Genomic DNA, 26,729 nt, shown 5'->3' on the forward strand with positions numbered 1-26,729 from the left:
CAGAGATGTCTCTGGAACCCAACCATTTACAATCTTAGAATTCCAGAAGCACGCGGCCGCGAAAGCTCTCATGATATGCAAGATGAGCAATGGAAAATAAGGGGTCTAGTGTCTGCCCCTGGCAGGCAGGCTTGAATGGTGGTGGGAAAGTTCCAGCAAAATATAACGTCCCAAAGTAGAGAGTCTGGGGGACATTGTCTGCCATAGAGGCAGGTGAGGACTGGGATGGGAGGGGGCAGGAATAATGGGGACATTGGTGGTGGGGAATGTGGCCAGGTGGAGGGGTGGGTGAGCGATCATTGTAGGGCTGAAACTCAAACATGAAAGCTTTGTATCTATATCTCATGGTGATTCAATTTAAAAAAAAGAAAGACCCCATAAAAAAGAATACACATTCTTTTCCAGTGCACACGGGACATTCTCCAAAATAGATCATGCGCTGGGCCACAAAGCATACCTCCGTAGAATCAGGAAGATGGAAACTATATCAACTCTCTTCTCAGACCATGATGCACTGAAGTTAATCATGCACAGATGCAGAGGGCCAAACCACACACCTGGAAATTAAACAGCTCGATGTTGAACAATGAATGGGTCAGGGAGGAAATCAAGGAAGAAATCAAAAGGTACCTGGAAACAAATGAGAATGAAGACACGAGCTACCAGAACCTGTGGGACACAGCTAAAGCTGTGTTAAGGGGAAAATTTATAGCTTTGCAAGCATATCTCAGGAATGAAGAAAAAGCCCATATAAATAACCTGACCTCACCGCTTAAGACCTTAGAAAAGGACCAACAAAAGGAGCCCAAACCAGGCAGAAGAAAAGAAATAATAAAACTTAGAGCAGAAATCAAGGACATGGAAATCAAAAAAAAACAGTCTGAAAGATCAATGAGTCTAAGAGCTGGTTCTTTGAGGAAATAAATAGGATTGATAACCACTAGCAAGACTCACAAAGAAAGAGAGAGAGAGAACTCTAATAAACCGAATCAGAAGTGAAAGGGGGCACATCACAACAGAAACCAAAGGAATTCAAAAGATCATCAGAGACTACTTTGAAAGTCTGTACGCCACGAAACAAGAGAATTTAGAAGAAATGAATACATTCCTGGATTCTTATAGCCTCCCAAGGCTGAACCAAGATGATTTGAAATACCTGAATAGACCCATTACTATCAAGGAAATCAAAACTGTTATCAAAAGTCTCCCCAGAAACAAAAGTCCAGGTCCAGATGGATTCACTAGCGAATTCTTCCAAACATTTAAAGAGGACTTATTGCCAATTCTTTTCAAGCCTTTCCAGGAAATTGAGGAAACAGAAACACTTTCAAACAGTTTCTATGAGGCACATATCACCCTAATACCAAAAGCAAACAGAGACACCGCAAAAAAAGAGAACTACAGGCCAATATCTCTGATGAACATGAATGTGAAGATCCTCAACAAAATATTAGCAAATAGAATCCAACAACTCATTCAAAAGCTGTTGAATACACTAATACACCACGACAAAGTGGGATTCATTCCGGGGATGCAAGGATGGTTTAACATTCGGAAGTCAATCAACATAATCCACCATATCAACAAAAGAAAAGATAAAAACCATATGACCATATCAATAGATGCAGAGAAAGCATTTGACAAGATCCAGCACCCGTTCATGATGAAAACTCTCACCAAAATGGGCATAGAAGGGGACTTCCTCAATATAGTCAAAGCCATCTACCACAAGCCTATAGCAAGCATTATCCTCAATGGGGAAAAACTAAGGGCCTTCCCCCTAAGATCAGGGACAAGGCAAGGATGCCCACTCTCACCACTTCTGTTCAACATAGTACTGGAAGTACTTGCAACAGCGATTAGGCAAGAAAAAGATATTAAGGGCATCCAGATAGGAAAGGAAGAAATCAAGCTCTCACTATTTGCAGATGAAATGATATTCTATTTAGAGAACCCCAAAGCCTCTACCAAGAAACTCCTTGAAACAATACACTTGTATAGTAAAGTCAAAGACTATAAAATCAACACCCAAAAGTCCATGGCTTTCCTATATGCAAATAATGAGAGAGAAGAAAGTGATATGAAAAAAGCAATCATGCCTCAGAAAATCAAGTACCTCAGAATCAACTAAGGAGTTGAAAGACCTGCACAGAGAAAATTACAAAACGTTACTTCACGAAATAAGAGGACATGAGGAAATGGATTGGGAGAATTAACATTGTCAAAATGGCAATACTTCCCAAAGCATTATACAGATTCAATGCGATCTCTATAAGAATACCCATGACATTCTTCAAGAAAGTGGATCTAACACTCCTAAAATTCATATGTAACAACATGAATAGCTAAAGCAATTTTGAGGAAAAATAAGATGGGAGGCATCACCTTCCCCAACCTCAAGCTCTACTACAAAGCAGTAATAATTAAAACTGCATGGTACTGGAACAAAGGCAGAGCAATAGACCGATGGAACAGGGTTGAATATCCTTACACAGACCTTCAAATATATGATCATCTAATCTTTGATAAGGGAGCAAGAAATGTAAAGTGGAGCAAGGAAAACCTCTTTAACAAATGGTGTTGGCAAAACTGGACAGCTACATGAAAATTTATGGGCTCAGACCTCTCTACCAAACACCATGCACAAAAGTCAGATCAAAATGGATTAAAGACCTCAACATTAGACCAGAATCCATAAGGTACATTGAAGACAAGGTAGGCAAAACCCTCCACGACATTGAAGCTACAGGTATCTTCAAAGAGGACTCGCCACTGACCAGGCAAGTGGAAACAGAGATAGACAAATGGGACTACCTTAAACTGAGAAGCTTCTGTACCTCAAAGGACACAGTGACCAGAATACAAAGACAATCTACAAAATGTCACTTGTCACTTGTCATCCCGTTGATCTTCGATTTGCTCAAGCGGGCACCAGTAATGTCTCCATTTGTCCCTGTGGCGTGCTAGTGCAGCCCAGTGATATCTGCTTGCTCTTTTTTGAGGCACAGGAAGAGCCTCAAATTGTTCATTCAGGGATTTGATGAAGATATATGACCATCTAGTTGGTGGGTGGCCACGAGGTCTTCTGATGTCCCATGGAATCCAGTCAGTAACAGCTCTAGTCCAGCGGTTGTCTCTGAATCGCATTACACTACCGGCCCATCTGATTTTTCGATGCCTTGGCAAACGAGACAGGGTCCCTGATTCTTGACCATCGACGGAACTCATTCCTTCTCTCACTTGAGTGAGATGTGATACTCCTAGCATAGCTCTTTCGATTCCTCTTTGGGATACCCTAATAGTTGTTTGAGTAGGGCCCATGTCTCTGAGGCATATGTTAGTGCAGGAAGAACGGTGGAATCGAAAAGATGTGCCCGGAGTCGGAGGTTCTTTGTTCTCTTAACCACTTCTCCTGACGCTCTTGAAGGCATTCCACGCTGCTCTCTTCCTCCTGTGCAGTTCTGGCACCAAGTTGTTCCTCATGTTGATTTCTCGATCCAGGTACACATAGCTGCTGCATTCAGAGGTGTTCGTTCCATTGAGAGCAAATGGAGCCTCAGGGACCAGTTCTTTTTTCATGAACATCGTCTTGTTGAGATTACACTGCAATCCGACCTTTCCACTCTCGTGGTCAAAGTCAGCCAGCATTTGTGCCGCTTGGCTAATGTTTGGTGTTATGAGAACGATGTCATCAGCGAAGCAGAGATGGTGTAATTGCCAACCGTCTATCTTCATTCCCATTCCTTCCCATTCCAGTCGTCACATGATGTTCTCAAGGGTGGCACTGAAGAGTTTCGGTGAAATGGTATCACCCTGCCGCACCCCTCTCTTTACATCAATGATCACTTCCTTGTAGAATGGTGAGATCCTGGTGGTGAATCCACAATACAGCTCGTGGAGGATTTTGATATACTGAGTTTGAATGCCCTGTTTGGCCAGGGCTTTGATGACCGCCTCAGTCTCAACAGAATCAAAGGTCTTCTTTAAGTCGATGAATGTTAGACAGAGCGTCATCTTGAACTCTCGCGAAACTTCAATGAGTTTGGTCACTGTGTGGATATGGTCTATCATGCTGAATCCCCTTTGGAACCCGGCTTGCTCACATGGTAGTCCTTCGTCTAGTGTTCTGCCTATTCTATTCAGGATGACACGAGTGAACAACCTGTAGACGACAGACAGCAGGCAGATTGGGCGATAGTTGCCAATGTCATGGATGTCTTCCTTCTTGTACAACAGAACGGTCCTACTGGTTTTCCACTGGGATGGAACCTTGCATTCAGACAGGTAGCATGTGAAGAGTAGGGCCAGTGTATTGATGAGTACTGGCGGCAGATTCTTCAGGTGTTTGGGTCTGACCTTGTCTGGACCAGGTGCTGTACATGTCTTTACCAACAAAATGGCATGTCGGATTTCAGAAGGGAGAACGTTGGGAACGACATATCCATCCTGTGGAATTTGGTATGTGGGCAGGTGGACAATGGCTGTCAAAGAGATCCAAGTAGAAGTCCTGAATAATCCTCTCCATTGCCTTTCTGGAGGATGTGATAGATCCATCAGGACGTTGGAGGACAGTCATCTTGGTCTTGTAGCTGGCGAAGGACAGGCGAGCGTTGTGAATACTTTTCCAGGCTTCTGCTGCACTGGCCAACACTGCTGCTCTTCTCTCTTTGAGGTCTTCCTTTATCGCATCTCTGCACAGCTTTGTGAGCTCGGACATTAGCTTGTGGTAGCCTGAGGCTCGCGCCAAACCACGTTGACGAATGAGCTTGAGAGTTTCCGAAGACAGGCGTCTGTTTGTGGCTTTCTCACTCTCGGCATTCTTCACACAGTCATGGTGAACCAGTCACTCGTATTCCTCGTCGATGTTGTCAAGGATGGCATCTTCCCACGTTGCTGCAATAGTGCCAAAGAGCTCCCAGTTGGTGGTCATTCTGGGAGTTGCCTTCTTAGACTTAAATTTTGCAGACTTTTGGCACGGGTATGGGGAGAAAGGGACTCTCCTTCACTGCTGGTGGGAATGCTGACTGGCTTGGCCCTTTTTGCAAACAGTATGGACGCTTCTCAAAAAATTAGAAATTGAGCTCCCATTTGGCCCAGCAATACCACCTCTGGGAATATATCCCAGAGATGCAAAAAAGTATAGTAAAAGTGACATCTGCACCTATATTGCAGCACTGTTCACACTAGCTAGAATCTGGAAAAAACTCGAGTGCCCAAGAACAGATGACTGGCTAAAGAAACTTTGGTACATCTACACAATAGAATACTATAGAATATTATGCAGCTGTTAGAAAAGATGAAGTCATGAAATCTGCATATAGAGGTGGATCAACATGGAAAGTATCATGTTAAGTGAAATGAGTCAGAAAGAGAGGGACAGACATAGAAAGATTGCACTCATTTATGGAATATAAAGTAACAAAATGGGAGACTAACACCCAAGAATAGTAGAGATAAGTATCAAGAGGAGTACTCCACAGCTTGGAAGCTGACCTCACATGCTAGGTGAAGAAGCAGCTCTGATAGAGAAGGGATCACCAAGCAAAGGGTGCTAGGCGGGCCCACTAGGGATGGGAGATACGGGCTGAAAATAGACTATAGACTGAACAAGATGCCACTTAATACCTCTGTAGCAAACCACAGCACCCAAAAAGAGAGAGTGAGCGAAAGGGAATGCCCTGCCACAGAGGCAGGGTGGGGTGAAGGGGGCAGGGTGGGGGTGGTGGGAGGAATGCTGGGGCCATTGGTGGTGGAGAATGGGCACTGGTGGAGGGATGGGCATTCAACTATTGTATGACTGAAACATAAGCATGAAAACCTGTAAGTCTGTAACTTTATCTCACGGTGATTCACTAATTAAAAAAAAAGAAAGAGAGAAAAGAAGAAAGAAAGAAAGAAAGAAAGAAAGAAAGAAAGAAAGAAAGAAAGAAAGAAAGAAAGAAAGAAAAGAAAGAAAGAAAGAAAGGAGAAATAGAGAAAGAAAGAAAGAAAGAAAGAAAGAAAGAAAGAAAGAAAGAAAGAAAGAAAGAAAGAAAGAAAGAAAGAAAGAAAGGAGAAATAGAGAAAGAAAGAAAGAAAGAAAGAAAGAAAGAAAGAAAGAAAGAAAGAAAGAAAGAAAGAAAGAAAGAAAGAAAGAAGGAAGGAAGGAAAGAAGGAAAGAAAGAAAGGAGAAATAGAGAAAGAAAGAAAGAAAGAAAGAAAGAAAGAAAGAAAGAAAGAAAGAAAGAAAGAAAGAAAGAAAGAAAGAAAGAAAGAAAGGAGAAATAAAGAAAGAGAGAGAGGAAGGAAGGAAGGAAGGAAGGAAGGAAGGAAGGAAGGAAGGAAGGAAGGAAGGGAGGGAGGGAGGGAGGGAGGGAGGGAGGAAGGAAGGGAGGGAGGAAGGGAGGAAGGGAGGAAGGAAGGAAGGAGGGAGGAAGGAAGGAAGGAAGGAAGGAAGGAAGGAAGGAAGGAAGGAAGGAAGGAAGGAAGGAAGGAAGGAAGGGAGGGAGGGAGGGAGGGAGGGAGGGAGGGAGGAAGGGAGGGAGGGAGGAAGGGAGGAAGGGAGGAAGGGAGGAAGGAAGGAAGGAGGGAGGAAGGAAGGAAGGAAGGAAGGAAGGAAGGAAGGAAGGAAGGAAGGAAGGAAGGAAGGAAGGAAGGAAGGAAGGAAGGAAGGAAGGAAGGAAGGAAGGAAGGAAGGAAGGAAGACAGGAAGACGCATGCTTCCTCGGGTTCAGGGCAGCCCTAAAAGTGGCGAAAGTCCTGCTGGGCAGAGTTCATGTCCATGACCAAGTGGGAAGGTGCAGAGGCGGATTCCAATGTGCAGGACTGTGCCTGGCGGGGTCGAGGGAAAGGGGTCTTCATCAGGAGGGTCCCGGGCCATCGACCCTGAGCACTGCTTCTGGCAGCTGGAGCTGGCACCTGTGAGGAGCAGCCTGCGTGTGATTGTGCATCGGGGCTCCCCGCCCGGCTCATGCTCGTGGGGTTTCTGGGACGTGTGATTGGTGTGTCTGCGTGTTCACGGCAGCCCCCTCTCCCATGGACGGCCTGGCCGCGACCCCGGCAGGCTTCTCTCCTCTGCACCCTCCTCTTGGTTCCTGGAGAAGCCGGTGACCCAAGTGCATGGGGGTGTCTCCCCGCCCCGGGCGCCCGGCCAGCCCAGCACGGGCGGGGCCCAGGGTGCTCCGCGGGCCTGAGTCTGCACTCCCCGCCCGCGGAGGGACCGGAATCCCTGTGCCCCGACACCTCACAGCCTCGAGAACCCGGAGGGGTGAGTGTCTGCTCCCGGGGACACTCAGCTTTGCTCCCGGGGACAGTGACTGTGCTCCCGGGGACACTCAGGTGTGCTCCCGGGGACAGTGACTGTGCTCCCAGGGCACTCAGCTGTGCTCCCAGGACAGTATCAGTGCTCCCAGGAACAGTGACTGTGCTCCCAGGGCACTCATCTGTGCTCCCGGACACTGAGCTGTGCTCCCAGGGACAGTGACTGTGCTCCCTGGGCACTCGGCTGTGCTCCCCGGGCACTCGGCTGTGCTCCCGGACACTGAGCTGTGCTCCCAGGGACAGTGACTGTGCTCCCCGGGCACTCAGCTGTGCTCCCGGGGACAGTGACTGTGCTCCCAGGGCACTTGGCTGTGCTCCCAGGACAGTATCAGTGCTCCCGGGGACAGTGACTGTGCTCCCCGGGCACTCGGCTGTGCTCCCGGACACTGAGCTGTGCTCCTGGCCCCCTGTGGAGTCAGCTGGCTCCAGGTCTGTCTCCCGGACGTTCTCTCTCTTCTCACTCTGTCTTTGTCAACGTTTCTGTCTTGCCGAGGGGATTGTTTGCACCATCCACAGACCCCCAACAAGGCCCCTGCTCTGAAGGCCACTGTCCCCCTCTGTCCTGGGACAGCTGCCCCCAGGCTCCGGGGCCTCGGTCTGGGTGAGAGTGGCCCCGGTGGCCTGAGACTGACCCCCGCTCCCCTGCCCACTGTCAGTCCCGGCGGTGTGGACGCGGCTCTGCTTCCTGGCTGCCATTTCCTGGGAAGTGAGCATCCCGAGGGGAGCACAGGAGACCCCCGGGCACTGCCCAGGTGGGCTCTGGGCCTTGCAAAGGGCGTGCGGGCCAGAGAGCGGAGAGGACGGTGGTGGAGGGTGTCCGGGAGGAAGAGACCTGAGGGGCAGGGGCTGGTGTCATGGCTCAGGTCAGTGTGGAGTCCGGGCTGGCCCTGTCCCCCGGACGCGGCCCCTGACAGCCGCCCCTTTCCGTCCCCCAGATCCTGGCCAACGTGATCATCTTCATCTGCGGAAACCTGGCGGGCGCCTACCACAAGCACCTCATGGAGCTGGCGCTGCAGCAGACCTACCAGGACACCTGCAACTGCATCAAGTCCCGCATCAAGCTGGAGTTCGAGAAGCGCCAGCAGGTAGGGTGCGCCCCAGCCTCCCCGAGAGGCTGGCCATGTCCCTCGGGCTCCAGGGGCGGGAGGGGCCTCCGGAGATGGGCTCCCGCTCCTCTCCCGGCCACCCTGCCTGCAGCCGGGTGCTCCTGGAGGTGAGTCCAGAGAGCAGGCAGGACCCTCAGGTGGGACCCCCAGGGCCCCGAGGCCCCTACACACACACAGCCAGGGCCGCAGCGGGGGAGACGCAGAAACACTCGCCAGACACTCGGCTAGACACGGGCTCCTGGTGGAGGCTCCTGCGGGAGTTTAGCCCACAGCCTCCCTGTCCACATGAGGAGGATCAAGTTCATTCCGGATGCAGCGGCAGGAGCTAGGAGGGGGTCGCCGAAGGGGTCCTGTGTGACCGTGTGACTGTCTCCTCACGGTGTGGCTGCAAGTGGTGCTGAGTCATCCCGGGACAGCCCAGGAGTGGGGAGTAGGCGGGAGCACGTGGGCCCTGGGGGTAATGGTCAGCAGGGTCACCCCTGCTCTGTGGGCCCTGGGGATGATGGTCGGCAGGTCACCCCTGCTCTGTGGGACCTGGGGGTCATGGTCAGCAGGTCACCCCCACCCCTGCTCTGTGGGCCCTGGGGGTGATGGTCGGCAGGTCACCCCTGCTCTGTGGGCACTGGGGGTGATGGTCAGCAGGTCACCCCTGCTCTGTGGGCCCTGGGGGTCATGGTCAGCAGGTGACCCCTGCTCTGTGGGCCCTGGGGGTGATGGTCGGCAGGTCACCCCTGCTCTGTGGGCCCTGGGGGTGATGGTCAGCAGGTGACCCCTTCTCTGTGAGTCCTGGGGGTGATGGTCGGTAGGTCACCCCTGCTCTGTGAGTCCTGGGGGTCATGGTCAGCAGGGTCACCCCTGCTCTGTGGGCCCTGGGGGTGATGGTCGGCAGGTCACCCCTGTTCTGTGAGTCCTGAGGGTAATGGTCGGTAGGTCACCCCTGCTCTGTGGGCCCTGGGGGTCATGGTCAGCAGGGTCACCCCTGCTCTGTGGGCACTGGGGGTGATGGTCGGCAGGTCACCCCTGCTCTGTGGGCACTGGGGGTGATGGTCAGCAGGTCACCCCTGCTCTGTGGGCCCTGGGGGTCATGGTCAGCAGGTGACCCCTGCTCTGTGAGTCCTGGGGGTGATGGTCGGCAGGTCACCCCTGCTCTGTGGGCACTGGGGGTGATGGTCAGCAGGTCACCCCTGCTCTGTGGGCCCTGGGGGTGATGGTCAGCAGGTGACCCCTGCTCTGTGAGTCCTGGGGGTGATGGTCGGCAGGTCACCCCTGCTCTGTGGGCCCTGGGGGTGATGGTCAGCAGGTCACCCCTGCTCTGTGGGCCCTGGGGGTCATGGTCAGCAGGGGACTCCGCTTCCCCATGTGGAGACGCGAAGGCATGAGTGGGACCCACTAACCCCTGACGAGGATGAGGAGCCTGGGGAGAGGGTTGTGCTTCTCCCCAGGCACCCAGTTCCCACCTGCACAGGTAACCGTGGAACAGTCAGCCTGGCTTGTGAATGCCATGTGTTACCTTGGAGAATATTTTTCCCAGCACCTGAGCACTTGGTGCCTAGAACATGCTTCATTCGTATTTGCTATATTGTGTTTAGTCCATTTATAAAATCTAAATATATATATATATTATTTGTAGCACTTGTCATCCCATTGATCTTTGATTTGCTCGAGCGGACACCAGTAACGTCTCCACTTGTCCCTATCACGTGCTAGTGTAGCCCAATGATATCTGCTCGGTCCAGGAACAGGAAGACCCTCAAACTGTTTCATTCAGGGTTTTGATATTTGATGAAGAAGTCTGACCATCTCGTTGGCGGGCAGCCACATGGTCTTTTGACGTCCCGTGGAATTCAGTCGGTATATATATATTTGGGGGGGGGGGGTGTCAGAATCCTTTTTTTTTTTTTTAATTATTATTGAATCACCGTGAGGACAGTCACAAAGCTTTCAGGTTTAAGTCTCAGTCATACAATGACCAAACACCCATCCCTTCACCAGTGCACGTGTTCCACCACCAAAAACACCAATATACTGCCATCCCGCCCCCACCCTGCCTGTGTGGCAGATGATTTTCACTTTACTCTCTCTTTACTTTGATTACATTCAATTTTTGACAGAAAACCCGCTATTATTATTTGGAATTTTCCCCCAACGATCAGACCTGCCGAAAAGGCATCATTTGATAATTTGTTTTCTGTGGCTGATAACGAAGAGCATATGATGTCGCACAGCCGCAACAGTGGCCACACGGTTTTGGAATTCTGGTATCTCAGTAATTAAGTCCAGAGGGATTTCTGCCAGCAGCCACTGTGTTCCGAGATCAGTTTGTGTGCCTCTGGGATCATGACCAGTCAGGAGCAGAGGAGCCGTTCCTGAACGTTTTGTATCAGGAAAGGTCACGCGGCCGCATATGCAGCTGCGCGGTTTGGAGAAATAGTCCCGGTCCCCACCTACCGGAGCCGTGTTAGTAGAAGCTCAGTGTCACCAGGACTCCACCTGGAGAAGGCGGGGACTCTGCACCTTCTCCGCCTGGGGCACCCCGATGTTGTCGGCCCGGTCTGGGGTCCAGAGCATTCTCCAGCTTGCGGTGCCCGCCGGCTAGGATTCTTCACTGCTGAGTGAGGCAAGATGGCACCAGGGCGGTTGAGGGAGTGACTTCCAGAGTCAGGGGAGGCCTGGAGGCTGGGGCGGAACTTCCCAGTTCCAGAGCCCCCATGCGGTTTGGAGAAATAGTTCTAGTCCCCACATACTGGAGCCATGTTACTAGGAGCTCAGTGCCGCCAGGATTCCGTCTGGAGAGAGTGTGTCAAAATCCTTTTAATTTGACCCTGAATTTTCTTTGTGTATAGAACCAGGAGTAATGGAATCACCTTTTGAAAACAGTTTACTTAGGTCATTTATTCAACATATACTTACTGACCACCTAGTTTGGGTTAGACTTGATTCTCTTCACTCAGGGAAGAGTAGAAACAGTACTTTCCCTCTGAATTATTAGCAGATCTTTTTATGAAAAAAATTACGATGTGTACTGCCAATCTATTTGGTAATTAATAGGCTATCCTCTTACCTCTATGAATATCAAACTGTTCATATTCAGACACTTGTGAGTTTAGAGTTGCTATCCAGTGTATCTTTCCATAACTGTCTTCAATAACATGTGCAAATCTCGGCTCTAGAAAACGCCATCATTTGAGTTAATAGCACTTGGTGCTTATAATTATTCCCTACATAGAGGTCACACGTTTGGGGATAGGTGCGTTCTCTCCTCAGAAAACAGTGACTGCGCTAGGTTGATCCTGGCGAAGCTAGTTAACCTGCATGGGCTTAATTAGAAATTAAGACAGGCCTGGGGACTCACCGGCTGACAGATCCCGCACCCCACTCTGTTTGGCCTCCTTGGCAACGTTGCTGCCTCGTCTCTTCCGTTCCTCCAGAAGGCCTTGCACTGTCAGAACCAGCTATGGGCCTTACCCTGGGCACTTGTGGGGTCCCAGGATCTCAGAGACCAAGCTTTGACCTCCTGAGCAAAGAAGAAGGCAGTGGAATTCTTGAGAAAGAAACGTTGTGGCCCCAGTCGTTGAGATGCTTTTAGGGGCAGGCTTTCACTAGTTTAAGGAAAGGAGCCAGGATCCTGTGAAAATATGAGAATGGCCTTATCTTGATGCTTCTAAAATGATTTGACACTGCAAAGGTACTCGCCACCCAAGTTGGGAGTCAGCTGCCAGTCTGATGCCTGAAATACAGTCCTTGTCTTTGTCGGGGCCTCCACATACACATCATTAGACTGAGAATGGACGCCTCTACACTGTGCATCGGCGTGCCACCCAGTGGAAGGGAAATCCCTCTCAGCTAACAGGAGACAATGGTACACGGACAGGTCTCAGGAGAAGGTCGGTCAGTGGCGGTCTGCATGTCGTTCATGGGGAGAGAGACCCCAAGCCCGAGCGAGGGGAGGCCCAGGCGCCTCATTTCCAGCCTTACCCTCACTACCGCCACCGTGAGAAGCGGCACTGGCCCTCGAGGACCTTCCTTCATAGCTGAGCAGCTGCGACAGTATGCCAGGGCTGCTGTTTGGACCCAGACCCCCCCCAACCCACCATCCCTTCCTCGCTGCACTCGGGCAACTGCCAGAGAGCCCAGAAACAGCCCCAGGGGTGGGTGGTGCCGCTTGTTTTGTCCTTGACTCTCGGCAAGGGAGGCGAACGTCTGGGGCGCTCGGGGGGTGCCTCTGCTGTGACCCCCATGGCCAATGGTACGGGGGGAAGTTCGGGGCCTCTGGCATCACCCTTCAAATCGCTCAGCCTAGTGCTTCCATCGCTTCCAGTTGTGTGACACGTTTTCAAGATGCAAATGAGATTTCCAGAGGTCAAAACCCGTGCTTGGATGAAGTGGCCACTTGTTCTGTGTGGGTTTGGGAGGAGAACACGAAGAGATTTTTCTTCAGATATTATTCCACCCTGGAAAAAAAAAAACCTGCCTGAACAGTAAGCGTCATGATGAGTGATGAGGTGGGGCAGGAGCCATTACGTCCACGTCCAGGAGACCTCGGGCGTCAGTGTCCTCTCTGGGGATTCTGCCTTTTGTCCAAAGTTTCATTTCTTGTGGTGGAAGCCGGGGTCGTTTCTGCAGCTCCAAGGCCGTGCAGTGGAAGGTCCTTTATCACACTCGAGCAGGCAGCACGTTTTCCTGGAGTCAGTAATGGACTCTCTGGACTCGGTGGCTTTGGGCTAACCGGGCACTCTCGGGCCCAGCTGCCCGGCCAGAAGCCGTAAATGCTGCCTTTGTAAGAGTGAAGGCGGGGTGTGCCTTCCAGAGGGAGAAAGAGACCCTCTTTGATTCCCATGCTGTCTTTGTGGTCAGGAGATGTTATTCCGGTGGTGTTTCCGTGGTCTGCTTTCGTGAGATGCCATTCAGTGAATGGGATGGCGTTTGCGTCCTGTGAACACACACGCGTGAGGATGAGTGAGGAGGGTCCTGGCTCTGCTGGGGTACAAAATTGTTTATATTCTTCAAGGGGAGACCTAAGTGGTCTTCCTGTGTCCGTGGCTGGGTATGCCACGCACATCAGTAGCCCACTGTAGTTCCTTTTAATGGTTCAGCATTATTGAACGTACTGCATCAATAATTTTTAATGCTAGTAGGCTGGAGCGATAGCACAGTGGGTAGGGCATTTGCCTTGCACACAGCCAACCCAGGTTTGATTCCTCCGTCCCTCCCAGAGAGCCCGGCAAGCTACTGAGAGTATCCTGCTCACATGGCAGAGCCTGGAAAGTTCCCTGTGGTGTATTCAATATGCCAAAAACAGTAACAACAAGTCCCATAATGGAGGCGTTATATTACTGGTGTCTGCTTGAGCAAATCGATGAACAACGGGATGACAGTGCTACAGTATGTTTTTTTAGAATAAATGTTAGTGCTAGAAAGTCTTGACTCTAGGGTGAAATTGTTCTAGGTTTGGGCTGCTAGAATGTGGTCTCTTTTCGGCCTGAGCCATAGTAGGGGGGCCTTGGGGGCAGTCAACCCCGGTCCATCCCTGGAACTGCATCTGTTTCCTCAAGTAACTTCAGGAGTGATCCCTGAATGCAGGGCCGGGAATAAGCCCTGAGAACAGACAGATGTCACTCAAAAACATTACGAAAAGAAAAAGTGTCTCTTTGCATGAGCATAAAGAAGGGACTATTTCTGCCTATGGCCAGATAGTCTGTTGAGTACTTCGCAAATACTATTAGTCAGTATCCTGTGACTGTTCTAATAAATGTCCCCAAACATGGTGGTTTGAAGCAGAACAGCCTCATTGTGGCAAAACTCTAAGGGGGAAACATTTAACATTTCCAAGAGCCGAAGTTGAATTTGGCCAGGCTCTTTCTGGAGGCTGTAGGAGGGGGGTCTGGTCTCTTGCCTGTCGCCTGAATTTCTTAGGCCTGACCCTTTTCCCTTTATACGATTCAGCTGCAGACTCAGTCCCACCCTGTTCCTCTCTGGCCTCTCGGCACGCGGGTGTAGCCTTTGCTCACCCTGACTCCAGCCCTCTGGCCTGCCCCCCTACGTGGGTAAGGATAGGGTCCCTGGCTCCAGGCCCTTAGCAGAACCACAGCTGTAAGACCCCGATTCGGCACGCTGTGTAGCATACTTCCTGCTTCTGAGACTTCGGACCAGCGTATCTTTGAGGGGTTGTTGTTCTGTCAATCCCTGTGTCGTCTTTATTCCCGTGGCTTGTCCTTTCCTCATTTTAAAACAAAGTGTCTGTGGGGCTCATCGAAGGTCCTTCAGCTCACAGGCATTCGCTGCCTCTCCCAGGGTGTCTGTCTGGTGTTGTGGTGACTTGATGGTAGATGAACTGAAGACTTTGCCAGCCATAAAGAATGCTCCTGAGTTCACTGTATTGTTACCAGTTAAACAGAAGCGCCTGAATCAATAGCAGTGGTTTATCATTAGGGAAACGTTGGCCTCGCTGTGGTAAATGACATACTGTCCGTGAGAGTGCTCAAAAAACTTCAGAGCTTGAAAGTTAAAACAACGGAAAGCTGAAATTTCATGGAAGGGCTTTTAGCTCCAGCTGTTCCATGCGTATCAGAATGACGCTCAAGAGTTGCTCGAACCATTTGCACCGTATCACATGACATTGGTTACTTAAATGTTCCAGTGCTCCAAATTATGTTTCCTGGCCTAGAATTGAGAAATTAAGCTTCAAAGGATCAAACTCAAATGATCAAACCTCAATGTATCAAACCTTCCAATTGTCAAGCTTACTCTTTACTGGAAAAGTCCTTTCGCCAGAATGGCTAAGCAGGGGCCATTTCCGTGAAGATCGTACATGTTGTAAATGCCCACTGATGCCTTTAAGGAGAATCAAGAGTTAGAGATTCAAGATCCAGGGGAGAGAGGAAGCCGCGAGAATCACTGTCAACTTCCCCGAGAATGCCTTTCCGGGAGAGGGGGGTATAACCTCCTGCTTACTCATTCTTGATTAAACTTGACATTTTTCTCTAACAAAATATAGGGTTTCAGAGATTCTTTTAATGAATTAAGTATGTGCAGATGTGTATTGATGTCACAGAAAGATAAATGGTAAAATAATTCTCCAGGCATTTTTTTTCTGCTTTCAGAACTAGCATCGCCTCCAGGTGAGAGGGCCCCAGTCTCCCTGCGGGAGCCCCGGGGGCAAACCCCCTCCTCAGAATCAGAGAGGAGACCCTGTGGCTCCTAGCAGAGAAACTCACGGAATGCAAGTTGCACCCTAGGGAGAGCCCCTCCATTTGATATTTTGGGGCCTCTGACATTTTTCAGTGTTTTATGGGGACCCCAAAGTAACTCCTTTTTAAAATGGTGAGACAGTATTTTGATGCTGGAAGGTTGGATCTTAGGTCATGGATAATCTAATAGAAAACCTCAAGTTATTTTTCTGCCTCCTGATACAAGTAAAACAAACCCGATAAATAGAAATTCCAAAACCAGTCCTTCTGGGTGCTTTCCCCTCCCTCCCCTGACTGGCCACACACAGCAGAAAGTATGTGCCTGCTCTCTGTCAAAGTGTAAGTGTCGGAATCAGTCTCTCTCTCAGAAGAAGCACAACGACAGGCCATAGCCATGCCTCCAGGCCCCATGCCAGGCCATTTCATCCAGGGCAGCCAGAGGGAGATGGGTGAGACCACTCTCCACCCCAACAGAGCCAGCCCCGGCAGCTGAAAGCCTCCAGAACTCAGTCGCCTCCATGCTCAAAGTCACTCTCCACACGCTCAGATGAGCCTTTCCCATGAGGGAGTCTGTTCCCGGAACTCATACCTTACACCACTGATATGCCACCAGTAGCACCCCACATTTGATGGGGTTTAAAGCAGAAGGCAACCAATCTTAGGGGGAAATATATATATGTATGTATATATATATATATGTGTGTGTGTGTGTATACACACACACACACACACACACACACACACACACACACACGGGCTGTAGTGATAGCACAGCAGTAGGGCCTTTGCCTTGCATGCGGCCGACCTGGGTTCAATTCCTCTACCCCTCTCGGAAAGCCCGGCAAGCTACAGAGAAAGGATATCTCGCCCCTATGGCAGAGCCTGGCAAGCTACCCGTGGCATATTCAATATGCCAAAAACAGTAACAACAAGTTTCAAAATGGAGACATTACTGGTGCCCGCTCGAGCAAATTGATGAGCCATGGGATGACAGTGACAGTGACAGTTACATATATATATGTGTGTGTGTGTGTGTATACATATATAAACACAAGGCTCATTCTTTAACACCATGTTACTAATCTCTTATAGAAGGGCTTAATAGCTACTGGGTGAAATACAACAATCTTCAGTCACTTCCCTCTAGGAAAACTTTTTGTGCATCATTTTTAGCAGGTTATTCATAACAAGCAATACAAAATAAATGGCCTTGGTTCTGCTTTGGGGACAGAGTTTGGGGTTTGGGATGAAAACATTTGCACTATGGTGGTGGAAAGGTGCCATGGTGAAGGGATTGGGATCCGAATACTAAATGTAATGAAATATTGTGAACAACTTTATAGAAATTAAATTAAATTTTAAAAATTTGAGTGCTGCTCTCTGTGCCTTTTCCTCTGGGGGTCACCACCGATGGGTCCCTGCCGTCACTGTCATGGAGTGGCCAGTGTGGCCACACTCTGCCAGGCTGGCTTCACAGTGGGGAAGTTGGGGCTTGAGCTAACTGTGGCTGTGAGCACAGTTGGCATGAGTATCCCTCATGTTACCCAGTCCTGCTCCCGTCTCTCGGGGCCGCACCAGTGGGAGACCAGGACACAGGACTCGCTTCCTTTTGTCCCCTGATTATGTGCTTTCCAAAGGTGCCATTCCACGGGCTTTTTTCTTTCTCATAGTGCCAGAGTGTCCTGTTTGGGGTTTCCAGAGTTGCAGAAAATTTTTATCTTGGAACAGCATTTTTCAGCCTTCCTACCCCTGCAGGCCAGCGGCTGAAGACCACTGATCTGGGGCTGGAGCGATAGCACAGCGGGGAGGGTATTTGCCTTGCTTGCAGCCAACCCGGGTTCCATTCCCAGCATCCCATATGGTCCCCCAAGAACCACCAGGAGTAATGCCTGAATGCAGAGCCAGGAGTAAACCCTGTGCATCACCGGGTGTGACCAAGAGAGAAAGAAAGAAAGAAAGAAAGGAAGAAAGAAAGAAAGAAAGAAAGAAAGAAAGAAAGAAAGAAAGAAAGAAAGAAAGAAAGAAAGAAAGAAAGAAAGAAAGAAAGAAAGAAAGAAGGGAGGGAGGGAGGGAGGGAGGGAGGGAGGGAGGGAGGGAGGGAGGGAGGGAGGGAGGAAGGAAGGAAGGAAGGAAGGAAGAAGACCACTTATCTAGAAGAATCCTTTATATATTTTAAATATCTTCTACATCCACATATGCCCTTGTGTATGTACACATCATATACAAAATGCATACACTTACCATAGCATGTGCTAGATATGAAAATTCCTCCTATATTTTTAATAAAATCTAGTTATCAGGTGTGTAGGACTATGAGATACTCTTAAAAATTAAATACTACGAGAACTGGATCTGAGGGGACGTGCAGAGATCTATATATGAGCTGTTATGTTAGAATAGGGTTTTTACAGGGACACTTCCCTTAGATGCAGGATTACGACGGCTTCGGGAGGCGCTTGTTCTCCCATTTTACGAGTTTTTCCTGGATTATCTGATCCATGCCAGCAAAAATATGGTGGTGCCCGGTCCTCTTAGGGTAGACATCCAGGCCAGCAGGGTAATTTCCTGAGAAGCTCAGACTGTGAGAAAGCTGAGCGAGACAGAGGGGGCAGGAGGCACGGTCACCAGAGATGGCACTGGGGGTGGCGTTGGAGCAAGAATGTAAATTCCAGAAGGCTGCAGTCCCGGGAGGTCTGGACGAACTCCCTGTAATGGTGCTCCCTGGACCCAGGGAAGACAGAGCTGAGGGGGAGACGGGAGTCAGAGCACCACGTGGCCTCAAGGAATGTCATGGAGCTCCGTCTTTCACCGTCTCTGCAGTGGGAAAGTGTTCACAGCTGGATGTCAGGTAACGAGTGCCTAGAGCAGTGGGCTCTCTGCAGGGGCCCTCTGGCCGCCTGAAGGAAGGGTCCAGAGGGAGGTTGTTTGCAGGTGACACATTACGGAGGGTGGGTGATTGCACTGGTCGGAGGGAGCAGATTTATGATGTGTTTGGGAGTGAAACCGATGGGAATGGTGTTGGCGCGGAGGCCGGGGAAGAGGATAATAGAAGACTTGGGAACAATTCAGAGGCAGTTTGAGCAACTGGGTAACGGCTGGTGTGCTGCTTTTCGGATGCCAAGGTCTTAGGGGGGCAGAGGCAAGCCAGGGAGGGGGACGGCTGGAGTTTTGAGCAGTCGGCGAGCTGCCGATTGTATGTTCCAGGGGAGACGCCGAGCGGCAGTTGTAAATCAAGCCTGGAACGAAAAATGTAAATTTGGAAGTTGTCAGCGGATAATTGGTCTTGAAATTAGGTTTCCTAGGGAGAGAGGATGATTGGAAAAAGACAAAAATGACCCAGGGCCAAATCCCAAAGCACATCAACATTGGTGCAGGGAGAGCTGGAGAGCGAATTAGCCCAGACACCAAGATTACTTACCGGACCGGCGATGGGAGAGAGGCGGAGAGCCAGGGTTAAGCAGAAGCCAAGAGAGAAGTTTCCAGGCCGGTGGCGAGTGGTGTCATGCCGAGAGCCACAAAGCGGGGAGGCAAGAAGGGTAGATAGTGGTCCTGGGAACATGGCTGGGAGATCAGATGTGACTGGGTGGGAAGGACCGACGGATGCTCAGGGACTGTGGGTTTCTGGTGTCAGAGGTCACAGCCAAGAGACCTTGGACGATGCTGAGCAGCCTGTTAGGACAGGGTTGTCCTTACCCTGCACTGTCCGTTCTCCCTTGGGTCTGGGAGCTCTCAGTCCCATAGCTCTCCCAGGGCGTCTTTCATGCAGAAGCCTTGATTCTCGGTCAGAGATGGAGAGAGAGAGATAGATGCTTCTAGAACAGGAATGGCACGCCTGGGCCACGGTCACTTAGCTGCAGCTGCTGTCCGTGGAGTCTGTTGGCTCAGATTCTGGTCAGAGCCGCAAGCAAGGATTGAACCCAAATAGAAGCGATGCAAAAGAGTTCTTTCCGTTTGGTACGTGATCACAGCTCGGCAGCGGGCGGTGCCGGCGTGAGTGGCACATCTGTCCCTCTCCAGCACAAATAGGAAGTCGGCGCAGGTCAGCGGAGCTGCTGGAGGAAGCTGCTCGGAGCTCCAGAGCTCCGGGGGAGCTGGGGGGGCCCGAATCACACTCCCCGGATGTGGGTGCTGGGGAAGAGAGGCGAGCCCAGCTGGGGCAGGGCGGGCCGTGCGGGCGCCTCTCCCGACCCTGCACACCTCCAGGGGCGGCTGCAGGGACCTGGTGCCAACAGGCCAGTGCACCCGCCTCGGACCCGCCAGGCTGGTACTGCCGGGCGTGGCCCAGCCGCAGAGCGCCCGGCGGTGGCTGCCACCCAAGGCGGGCTCTCCATGGTGCATACTCCGAGCTGAGCCCGACCTCCCTTGGGATTCCAGATGACGAGAGTCTGGGGGACAGAGTCACACCTGGGCCGGCGGTTTCATTTGTTCTTTCTCTTTCCCCCCGTGTTTCAGGCATCGTTGCTTCTTTCTTTCTTTCTTTCTTTCTTTCTTTCTTTCTTTCTTTCTTTCTTTCTTTCTTTCTTTCTTTCTTTCTTTCTTTCTTTCTTTCCTTCCTTCTTTCTTTCTTTCTTTCTCTCTTTCTCTCTTTCTCTTTCTTTCTCTCTCTCTTTCTCTCTTTCTCTCTCTTTCTTTCTTTCTCTCTTTCTCTCTTTCTTTCTCTCTTTCTTTCTCTTTCTCTCTCTTTCTTTCTTTCTTTCTTTCTTTCTTTCTTTCTTTCTTTCTTTCTTTCTTTCTTTCTTTCTTTCTTTCTTTCTGCGTCACACCCGCCGATGCTCAGGGGTCACTCCTGGCTCTGCACTCAGGAATCACTCCTGGCGGTGCTCAGGGGACCAGATGGGATGCTGGGAATTAAACTTGGGTCGGCCGCATGCGAGGCAAACGCCGCTCTGGCCTCAGGCCTCTTTTTGGCCCCAGGTCCTGTAAGCAGCGAGGACCTGGCTTTTCTGCGCCAGTCTGCAGACACGGGGGCACCCTGCCTCCGCCTCTGGACTGGCGGGGACGGTCTCGTGGGCCAGGAGCTGGCCGGGGTCGGTGGGTGCTGGTGCTGCAGGAGCCAGGAAGGGAACAAAGACACAGCAGGTGGTCGCGCTGCCCGTCCAGCAGCACCCAGCGGGAGATGGCCCGGTCAGCGTCTCGGGCCAGGCCGCCTCTGAGGCTGCCCACGTCAGTCGGTCCCCCGCCGTCCCGAGATCCCGGGTGGTCTCCTCAGGGGCCAGAGCCCTTGTTTCATCCTCTCCCCCTTATTTTCTTTGAACCTGCTGCTGTTTCCGGCACAGAACAGGCTGGACACAACAGTGGATGTGGCATTCTGCCAGTGTGTGTCTGTTCCCCTCCTCTCTCGCTCTCTCGCTCCTTCTCTCGCTCTCGCTCCTTCTCTCGCTCTCTCACTCCTCTCGCTCACTCTCCACTCAGCCTTCATGAGGGAATGACAAAAGGTGCGTGTCCTTCGGAGTAGTGAATCCGGCTGCATTTTTTTTTTTTTTTTTTGCTTTTTGGGTCACACCCAGCGATGCTCAGGGGTTACTCCTGGCTCTGCACTCAGGAATTACTCCTGGCGGTGCTTGGGGGACCATATGGGATGCCGGGGATCGAACCCGGGTCGGCCGCGTGCGAGGCAAATGCCCTATCCGCTGTGCTATCGCTCTGGCCCCCCGGCTGCATTTCTATATTTCTGCATTTCTGCATTTCTCTACACCCCCGAAACACCAGAGAAGCCACTCATGCCCTGATGCCCCCGACTCTCCCCCTACTCCCCCCATCCCCAGTTTCCACCAGCCTCCTGAGCCTCCGCTCCTGTGAGTATAATCTCCAAACTCTGCCCGCCTGGGGAGAAGCAGACCGTGGGCTCTGCCTCCCCTCACCAGCTCCTTACGTCAGCGTTGCCGGTGGAAGTAGGACTGGGCCGTGCTCGGTGCCCGAGAGTCAATCAGGGTAGCCAAGAGGGCCCGGCCCTGCTCTGCCAGGCCCTGGGGTCTCTCGGGGGCCGTCTGTGAAGGAGCTGAAGGTGTTTCCACCGCAGGCACGTTGCTCTGCAGCTGGGAGTGAGCAGCCAAGCGCCACCGTGTGGGGTTGGAGACGGCGGCTTCTCCCAGGAAGTGCACCCACCGGGCCACGGCCCGCCGCCTGCACCGAAAGCTCCCGGGAACTGGCCCTGGCGACAATACGGGGCTCCTGGATGTGGCTGTGAGCAAGGCCTGCACGCGGTGGCCTCCTCCGTGCAGTGCAGGGTTTCTCGAGGAGGATGCCGGCCCGCATAGTCTCCGCTTCCCTGGGGGTCTGTGGGGAACTCCCGTGTCTGGATGGGGAACCCTGAGGTGCGGTGTGTCCGGTGGGGGTGGGGTCCTGCAGAGGGAGCAAGGCTACAGGTGACTCTGCAGTCCCCAAGGGCAGCGGGCGGGGTACCTGGTGCACCAGTACAGCAGGGAAGGCCCCTGCCTTGCACTCGGCCAGCCCGGGTTCTAGCCCAGGCACCAGACACGGTCCCCTGAGCCCACTGGGAGGGACGGCTGAGCACAGAGTCAGGAGCAGGCCCTGAGCACTGCTGGGTGTGGCCCCCCCAAACCAAAAAAAAAAAATTTAATTAAAAAATTTCATGAAATGAAAGGGCAGCTAGAAGGTAGACCCGCATCCTGCAGGCCATCCAGACTTCACCCTTTCAAAGGAATGAGATTTCTGGAAAGTTCTGAGTAGGATTTTGCGTGCTTTGCTGGAACGCAGAGGAAAATCCTTTCACTAGGAATTGCGCGCTCACCGGCTGATCTCAGGGAACAGAAGCAGATTCCATCTGAGAGGGATCTGGCGCGCTCCGAGCACGGCTGGTGACTAGCCGGAGGGTGTAGCTCTCCCTCAGATACTCCCTTTGATGTGCTCCCGCGTGCCCCGTGAATCAGCCTTTCACAGCCGCTCTTTCCTGCCTTCCGTAACTGCAAGATTTTCCTTGACTTCGCTGGGGAATGAGCAGTGAGAGAATGAGGCCCACGGGGCCAGACAAGGACTCTTGCTGTGGGCAGGCGAGGCCTCTGGGCCTTGGGTGGCGCGTGTCTCTGGAGAGTGGTGGGTTCTGCTGGCGTGTCCCTTCCTCTCTCTCTCCGTGAGGGGAACAGCCGCGAGGCTCTGTCTGGGGCTTCTTCTCAGTCTTCTAGTGCGAAGAAGCGTCAGCTGACCCACACCCCAGCTGTGACCGGGCTTCAGGGACCACTGGGCAGTGGCCGCCTGTCCAGCGTTGCTTCCCGGACACCCCCCGAATGGAGAGACCCACGAGGTGTCTCCTGAACGTCCAGACGACAAAGGCCCTCGGGGGTGTGGCAGGAGGGCGGCTCCACCCCTGACATAGGCGTGAGTCCAAGAGTGTGCCGGGCGCTGCAGGCCTTCGTGCTGGCGTGTGCTCGTGGAGTCCCAAGCGGAGGGATGCAGACACAGGTCCCGCCTTCACCGCAGACTTGCCCGGGGGACCCCTGATGGCGGCAGTGCAGGAGGCAGGGCCGCCTTCCTGCACGCACGAGTCGCTCTCCGCGTTACCGTATCAGGGCGCCTCCTTGCTCAGAGACTCAGTCCGAACTCCTTAGGCCAACTCAGCTGGATCCCGGGGTTTTTCTCGCAGACCTGCCTGGGGAGGGCCTTAGTCTCTACAGCCTCCGAGCACTCCACGGTGGCCGCTGTGTGTGTGTGTGTGTGTGTGTGTGTGTGTGTGTGTGTGTGTGTGTGTGTGTGTGTGTGTGTTTGGCAGGTGTTTGTCGTTGCAGGTATGTGCCCTTTTCCTTATCGAGTGAGTTCTCCTGTTTGTTTTCTGCCCGATGGAATCGGCGTCTGTGTTTCTGCGTGGATTGCTCTAGCTTCCCCGTTCTCAGACGGTCGCTCTCTCTTGTTGTGGAAATCCGTCATTCCCGTGTCATTGTCTCCACAAATCTGGGGCTTCTCTCTCTAATGGCTTCCCACAGAGGGGCTCAGTTTTTTTACTTCTTTCTTTTTTTTTTTTTGTTGTACTTTTGGGGCCACACCGGGAAGTGCTCAGGGCTGACTCCTGGCTCTGTGCTCAGGGATCACTCCTGGCCGGGCTCCGGGGACCCTATGTGGAACCAGGGATTGAACCCAGTCAGCTACATTCGAGCTTGTACCCTGACCCCCGCACTATCGCTCTGACCACTAGAGACACCAAGTTTATTCTTATATTTTATACAGGGGTCTGTTCCCTAGTGAAGATTCGGCCTGTTTTCAACACATCTTCCGCCTTAACATGAATGTCTCTTTTTTATTTTTTATTTTTTTGCTTTTCGGGTCACACCCAGCGATGCACAGGGGTTACTACTCCTGGCTGTACACTCAGGAATTACTCCTGGCAGTGCTCAGGGGACCATATGGGATGCTAGGAATAGAACCCGGGTTGGCCGAGTGCAAGGCAAATGCCCTACCCGCTGTCTCGAAGGGAGGCCTGTTGGGAACATGTTTATCTCTTTCCTAGGCACTTGGAAGTTCTGTGTTAGGCTCTGCTTCCTCTTGAACCCATCGGCAGCCATCACCCGCCAGTCCCTGTCACCTTCCTGTGGGTTGTGTCATTGTGGGGGACCCTGACCTTCCAGGCCGCCTGGAGTGACCTTTGTCCCTGGGGCCACCCTCTCATCTCCACGCCTTAGGAAATACCTGACACGTCGCTTTTTACCTGCTCAAATACACAAACCTTTCAAATAAATTTTTGGAATATTGGAGGTTTTTTTTTCCTAGCTTTTCAAATAATTTATCTTATAAAGAGCCGTTTAGAGAGACGAGTGTTAGACTTGTCTTAATCAGAACATGGCTGTTTCCTGCGGCGCTGTTTCCTGATCTTTTTGTAGAAATGTCATCCTAATTTGTATTCCCTTTGCTTTCTAAGTATGGTTTTTCAGGTCTCTGTTCTATAGCTCTCACATATCTCTAGAGTATTTCGGAATACCCCGCCGACATTTAACCCTAAACCAGTTTATCAAACTTACTTGACTGGGGCTGGAGCCATAACACAGCGGGGAGGGCGTTTGCCTTGCATGCGGCAGACCCGGGTTTGATTCCCAGCATCCCATATGGTCCCTCGAGCACTGCCAGGAGTAATTCCTGAGTGCAGAGTGTGACCAGTGTATCGCTGGATGTGACCAAAAAAGCAAAAACAAACTAACAACAACAACAACAACAACAAAACCTTATCCGACTTACTGTCTCTTTCCAGAAAAAAAAATTAATTGATGCCCCCGAACCTTATAAATTAACCGTCTTTAATCAAACAAACAAATATACTCTCTCCCTGTGCTGTCAAGTCACCACATCCCCAATCTTTCCCACCCCTCCCCCAGGTGGCAGCTCCCGCCCCCCCAGAAAATACGGGGGTCTCAGTAGGAGCCTCCTATTCTTCGTTGCTCTCTAACATTCCAATTTCTCTTTCCAAATAAGTGAATAAGCTAAGAACGTAGCCATCTTTCCTCCGACACCCCCCAGGGCTATCTCCATCCTTACTTCCCGCCACTCCTCGTTAACCTTCTTGAGACACGGGTTCCTTCCCTCCCTCCTCGCTGCCTCTCACCTGCCTCCTGGCCCGGCTCTCGCACTGCCCGCCAGAGTCACAGGCGGACCCCGGAACATCAGCCTTGTTGGGAAACAATACGGACACTTCTCCAGAACTAGGAATCGAACTTCCACCTGGCTCAGCAGTCCTCCTCCTGGGAGTCCGCCCCAGGGACCATGAACACGCTACCGAAAGACTCGCACTCAGCCGAGGGCTGCCCGGCAGGGTCAGGTGCTCACTCCCTTCTCTTGGTCACCCTGTCCACCTATTGTCCACGTTGGCTCTGCTGTTTCTGGGGCAACGTAGGCCCGCCCTGCACTGCTGCGTGATCTGCTACACCTGATGCCCTCTGCCCCGCCCCCATCACGCCAGGCCCCCTGGGAGCGTCAGCCGTGGCCCAGGTGAGGAGGCAGAGGCCGTCGGCGGGAGCAGTCATGGCTGGGAGGAGAGGACTCTGGTTGCTGTTGCTTGGTCCTCAGTTTTCCGTCAGTGCTGTGGGTGCATTGACTTTTGGATGATGCGCTGTGCACGCCAACCATGTGGCCGGAAGCTTCTGGAAACAAGGCTCTTCGTTGCTTCTGAACCAGGGTGCCTGCACAGGAGGGGGGGTTCAGGTGGGTGCCAGCTGTGCCCGCACCCTCACGGAGAGGAATGACAGGGAGCTCTCCGAGTCTCCCGGGTAAGGACACCCGCCTTTGGGCCAGAGAGATACCCAGCAGGTAGGGCCCTCGTCTTGCATGCAGCCGACCCGGGTTCAATCCCCAGCACCCCAGACGGGCCCCCGAGCCCCACCAGGAGTGACCCTGGAGTGCAGAGCCAGGAATAAGCCCTGAGCACTGCTGGGTGTGGCTTAAAAAACCAAGACAATAACAGCAACAAAAATAGTTTAAAAATTAAGGCTGGAGACATAGCACAGGAGGTAGGATGCTTGCTTCACATGTGGCCACCCGGGTTCGATCTCCAGCAGTCCGGGTGTCCCAAATGACTGCAGGAGTGAGCCCTGAGCACCACTGGGTGTGCCAAACAGAAAAACAAGGATAAAAATAATTTTAAAAAGATACTGACTTCATGAGGGCCAGCGCCCATGACCTAAGCACCCCACAGTTTGTTCTCACCCCCTTGGAGGTGAAGGTTGCCATGTTGGATTTGGGGGAGCGATAGCCTTTCACAGAGGAATAAGGACATGATTATGTCAGTCAAGGTGTGGCAGGTATCAGACACTTTCATTACCACTCGAGGGACACGTACTTGCTAACTATATGTAAATGCATGTATTTAGATGTAAGGCATGCCCAGATGCATATTTATGTGTTCATGAATCTTGCATAGTGCTCACTAAGTATGCATTGGGATGCATACTATATACGTCTCTACATAAATATATGTGTGTACACACACACTGAATATATTTATAAGTGCATCCCACACACTTTGTATGGAGCAGAGTAAGTGTGGTAGTGATTGATGAGTCCCTGTTGATGTGAGTAGTAGACACACACACACACACACACACACACACACACACACACACACACACACACACACCATTCCCCGGGCCCTTCGGTCCTCCAGGGAGGAGGGATGCCCTGAGGTCTTGTGGGGGTGGGGGCG

The 26,729-nt window shown here is 51.7% G+C and overlaps 1 protein-coding gene across 3 annotated transcripts in view; it reads left to right on the plus strand.

Annotated features, from left to right (window-relative positions):
* Positions 1–26,729, plus strand: part of ADCY2 (adenylate cyclase 2) — a 318,735-nt gene that overhangs the window by 166,507 nt on the left and 125,499 nt on the right. For all 3 annotated transcript variants that reach the window (XR_008627337.1, XM_055122120.1, XM_055122115.1), the window contains exon 4: positions 8,235–8,384. Coding sequence is in view for 2 of the 3 variants with exons in the window: in XM_055122120.1 (XP_054978095.1) it covers positions 8,235–8,384 (150 nt within the window). In the remaining variant the exon portion in view is untranslated. The remainder of the gene's footprint in view (positions 1–8,234; positions 8,385–26,729) is intronic.

This window comes from Sorex araneus, chromosome 1 (genome assembly GCF_027595985.1).
Source record: "Sorex araneus isolate mSorAra2 chromosome 1, mSorAra2.pri, whole genome shotgun sequence".
NCBI classification, from domain to species: Eukaryota; Metazoa; Chordata; class Mammalia; order Eulipotyphla; family Soricidae; genus Sorex; species Sorex araneus.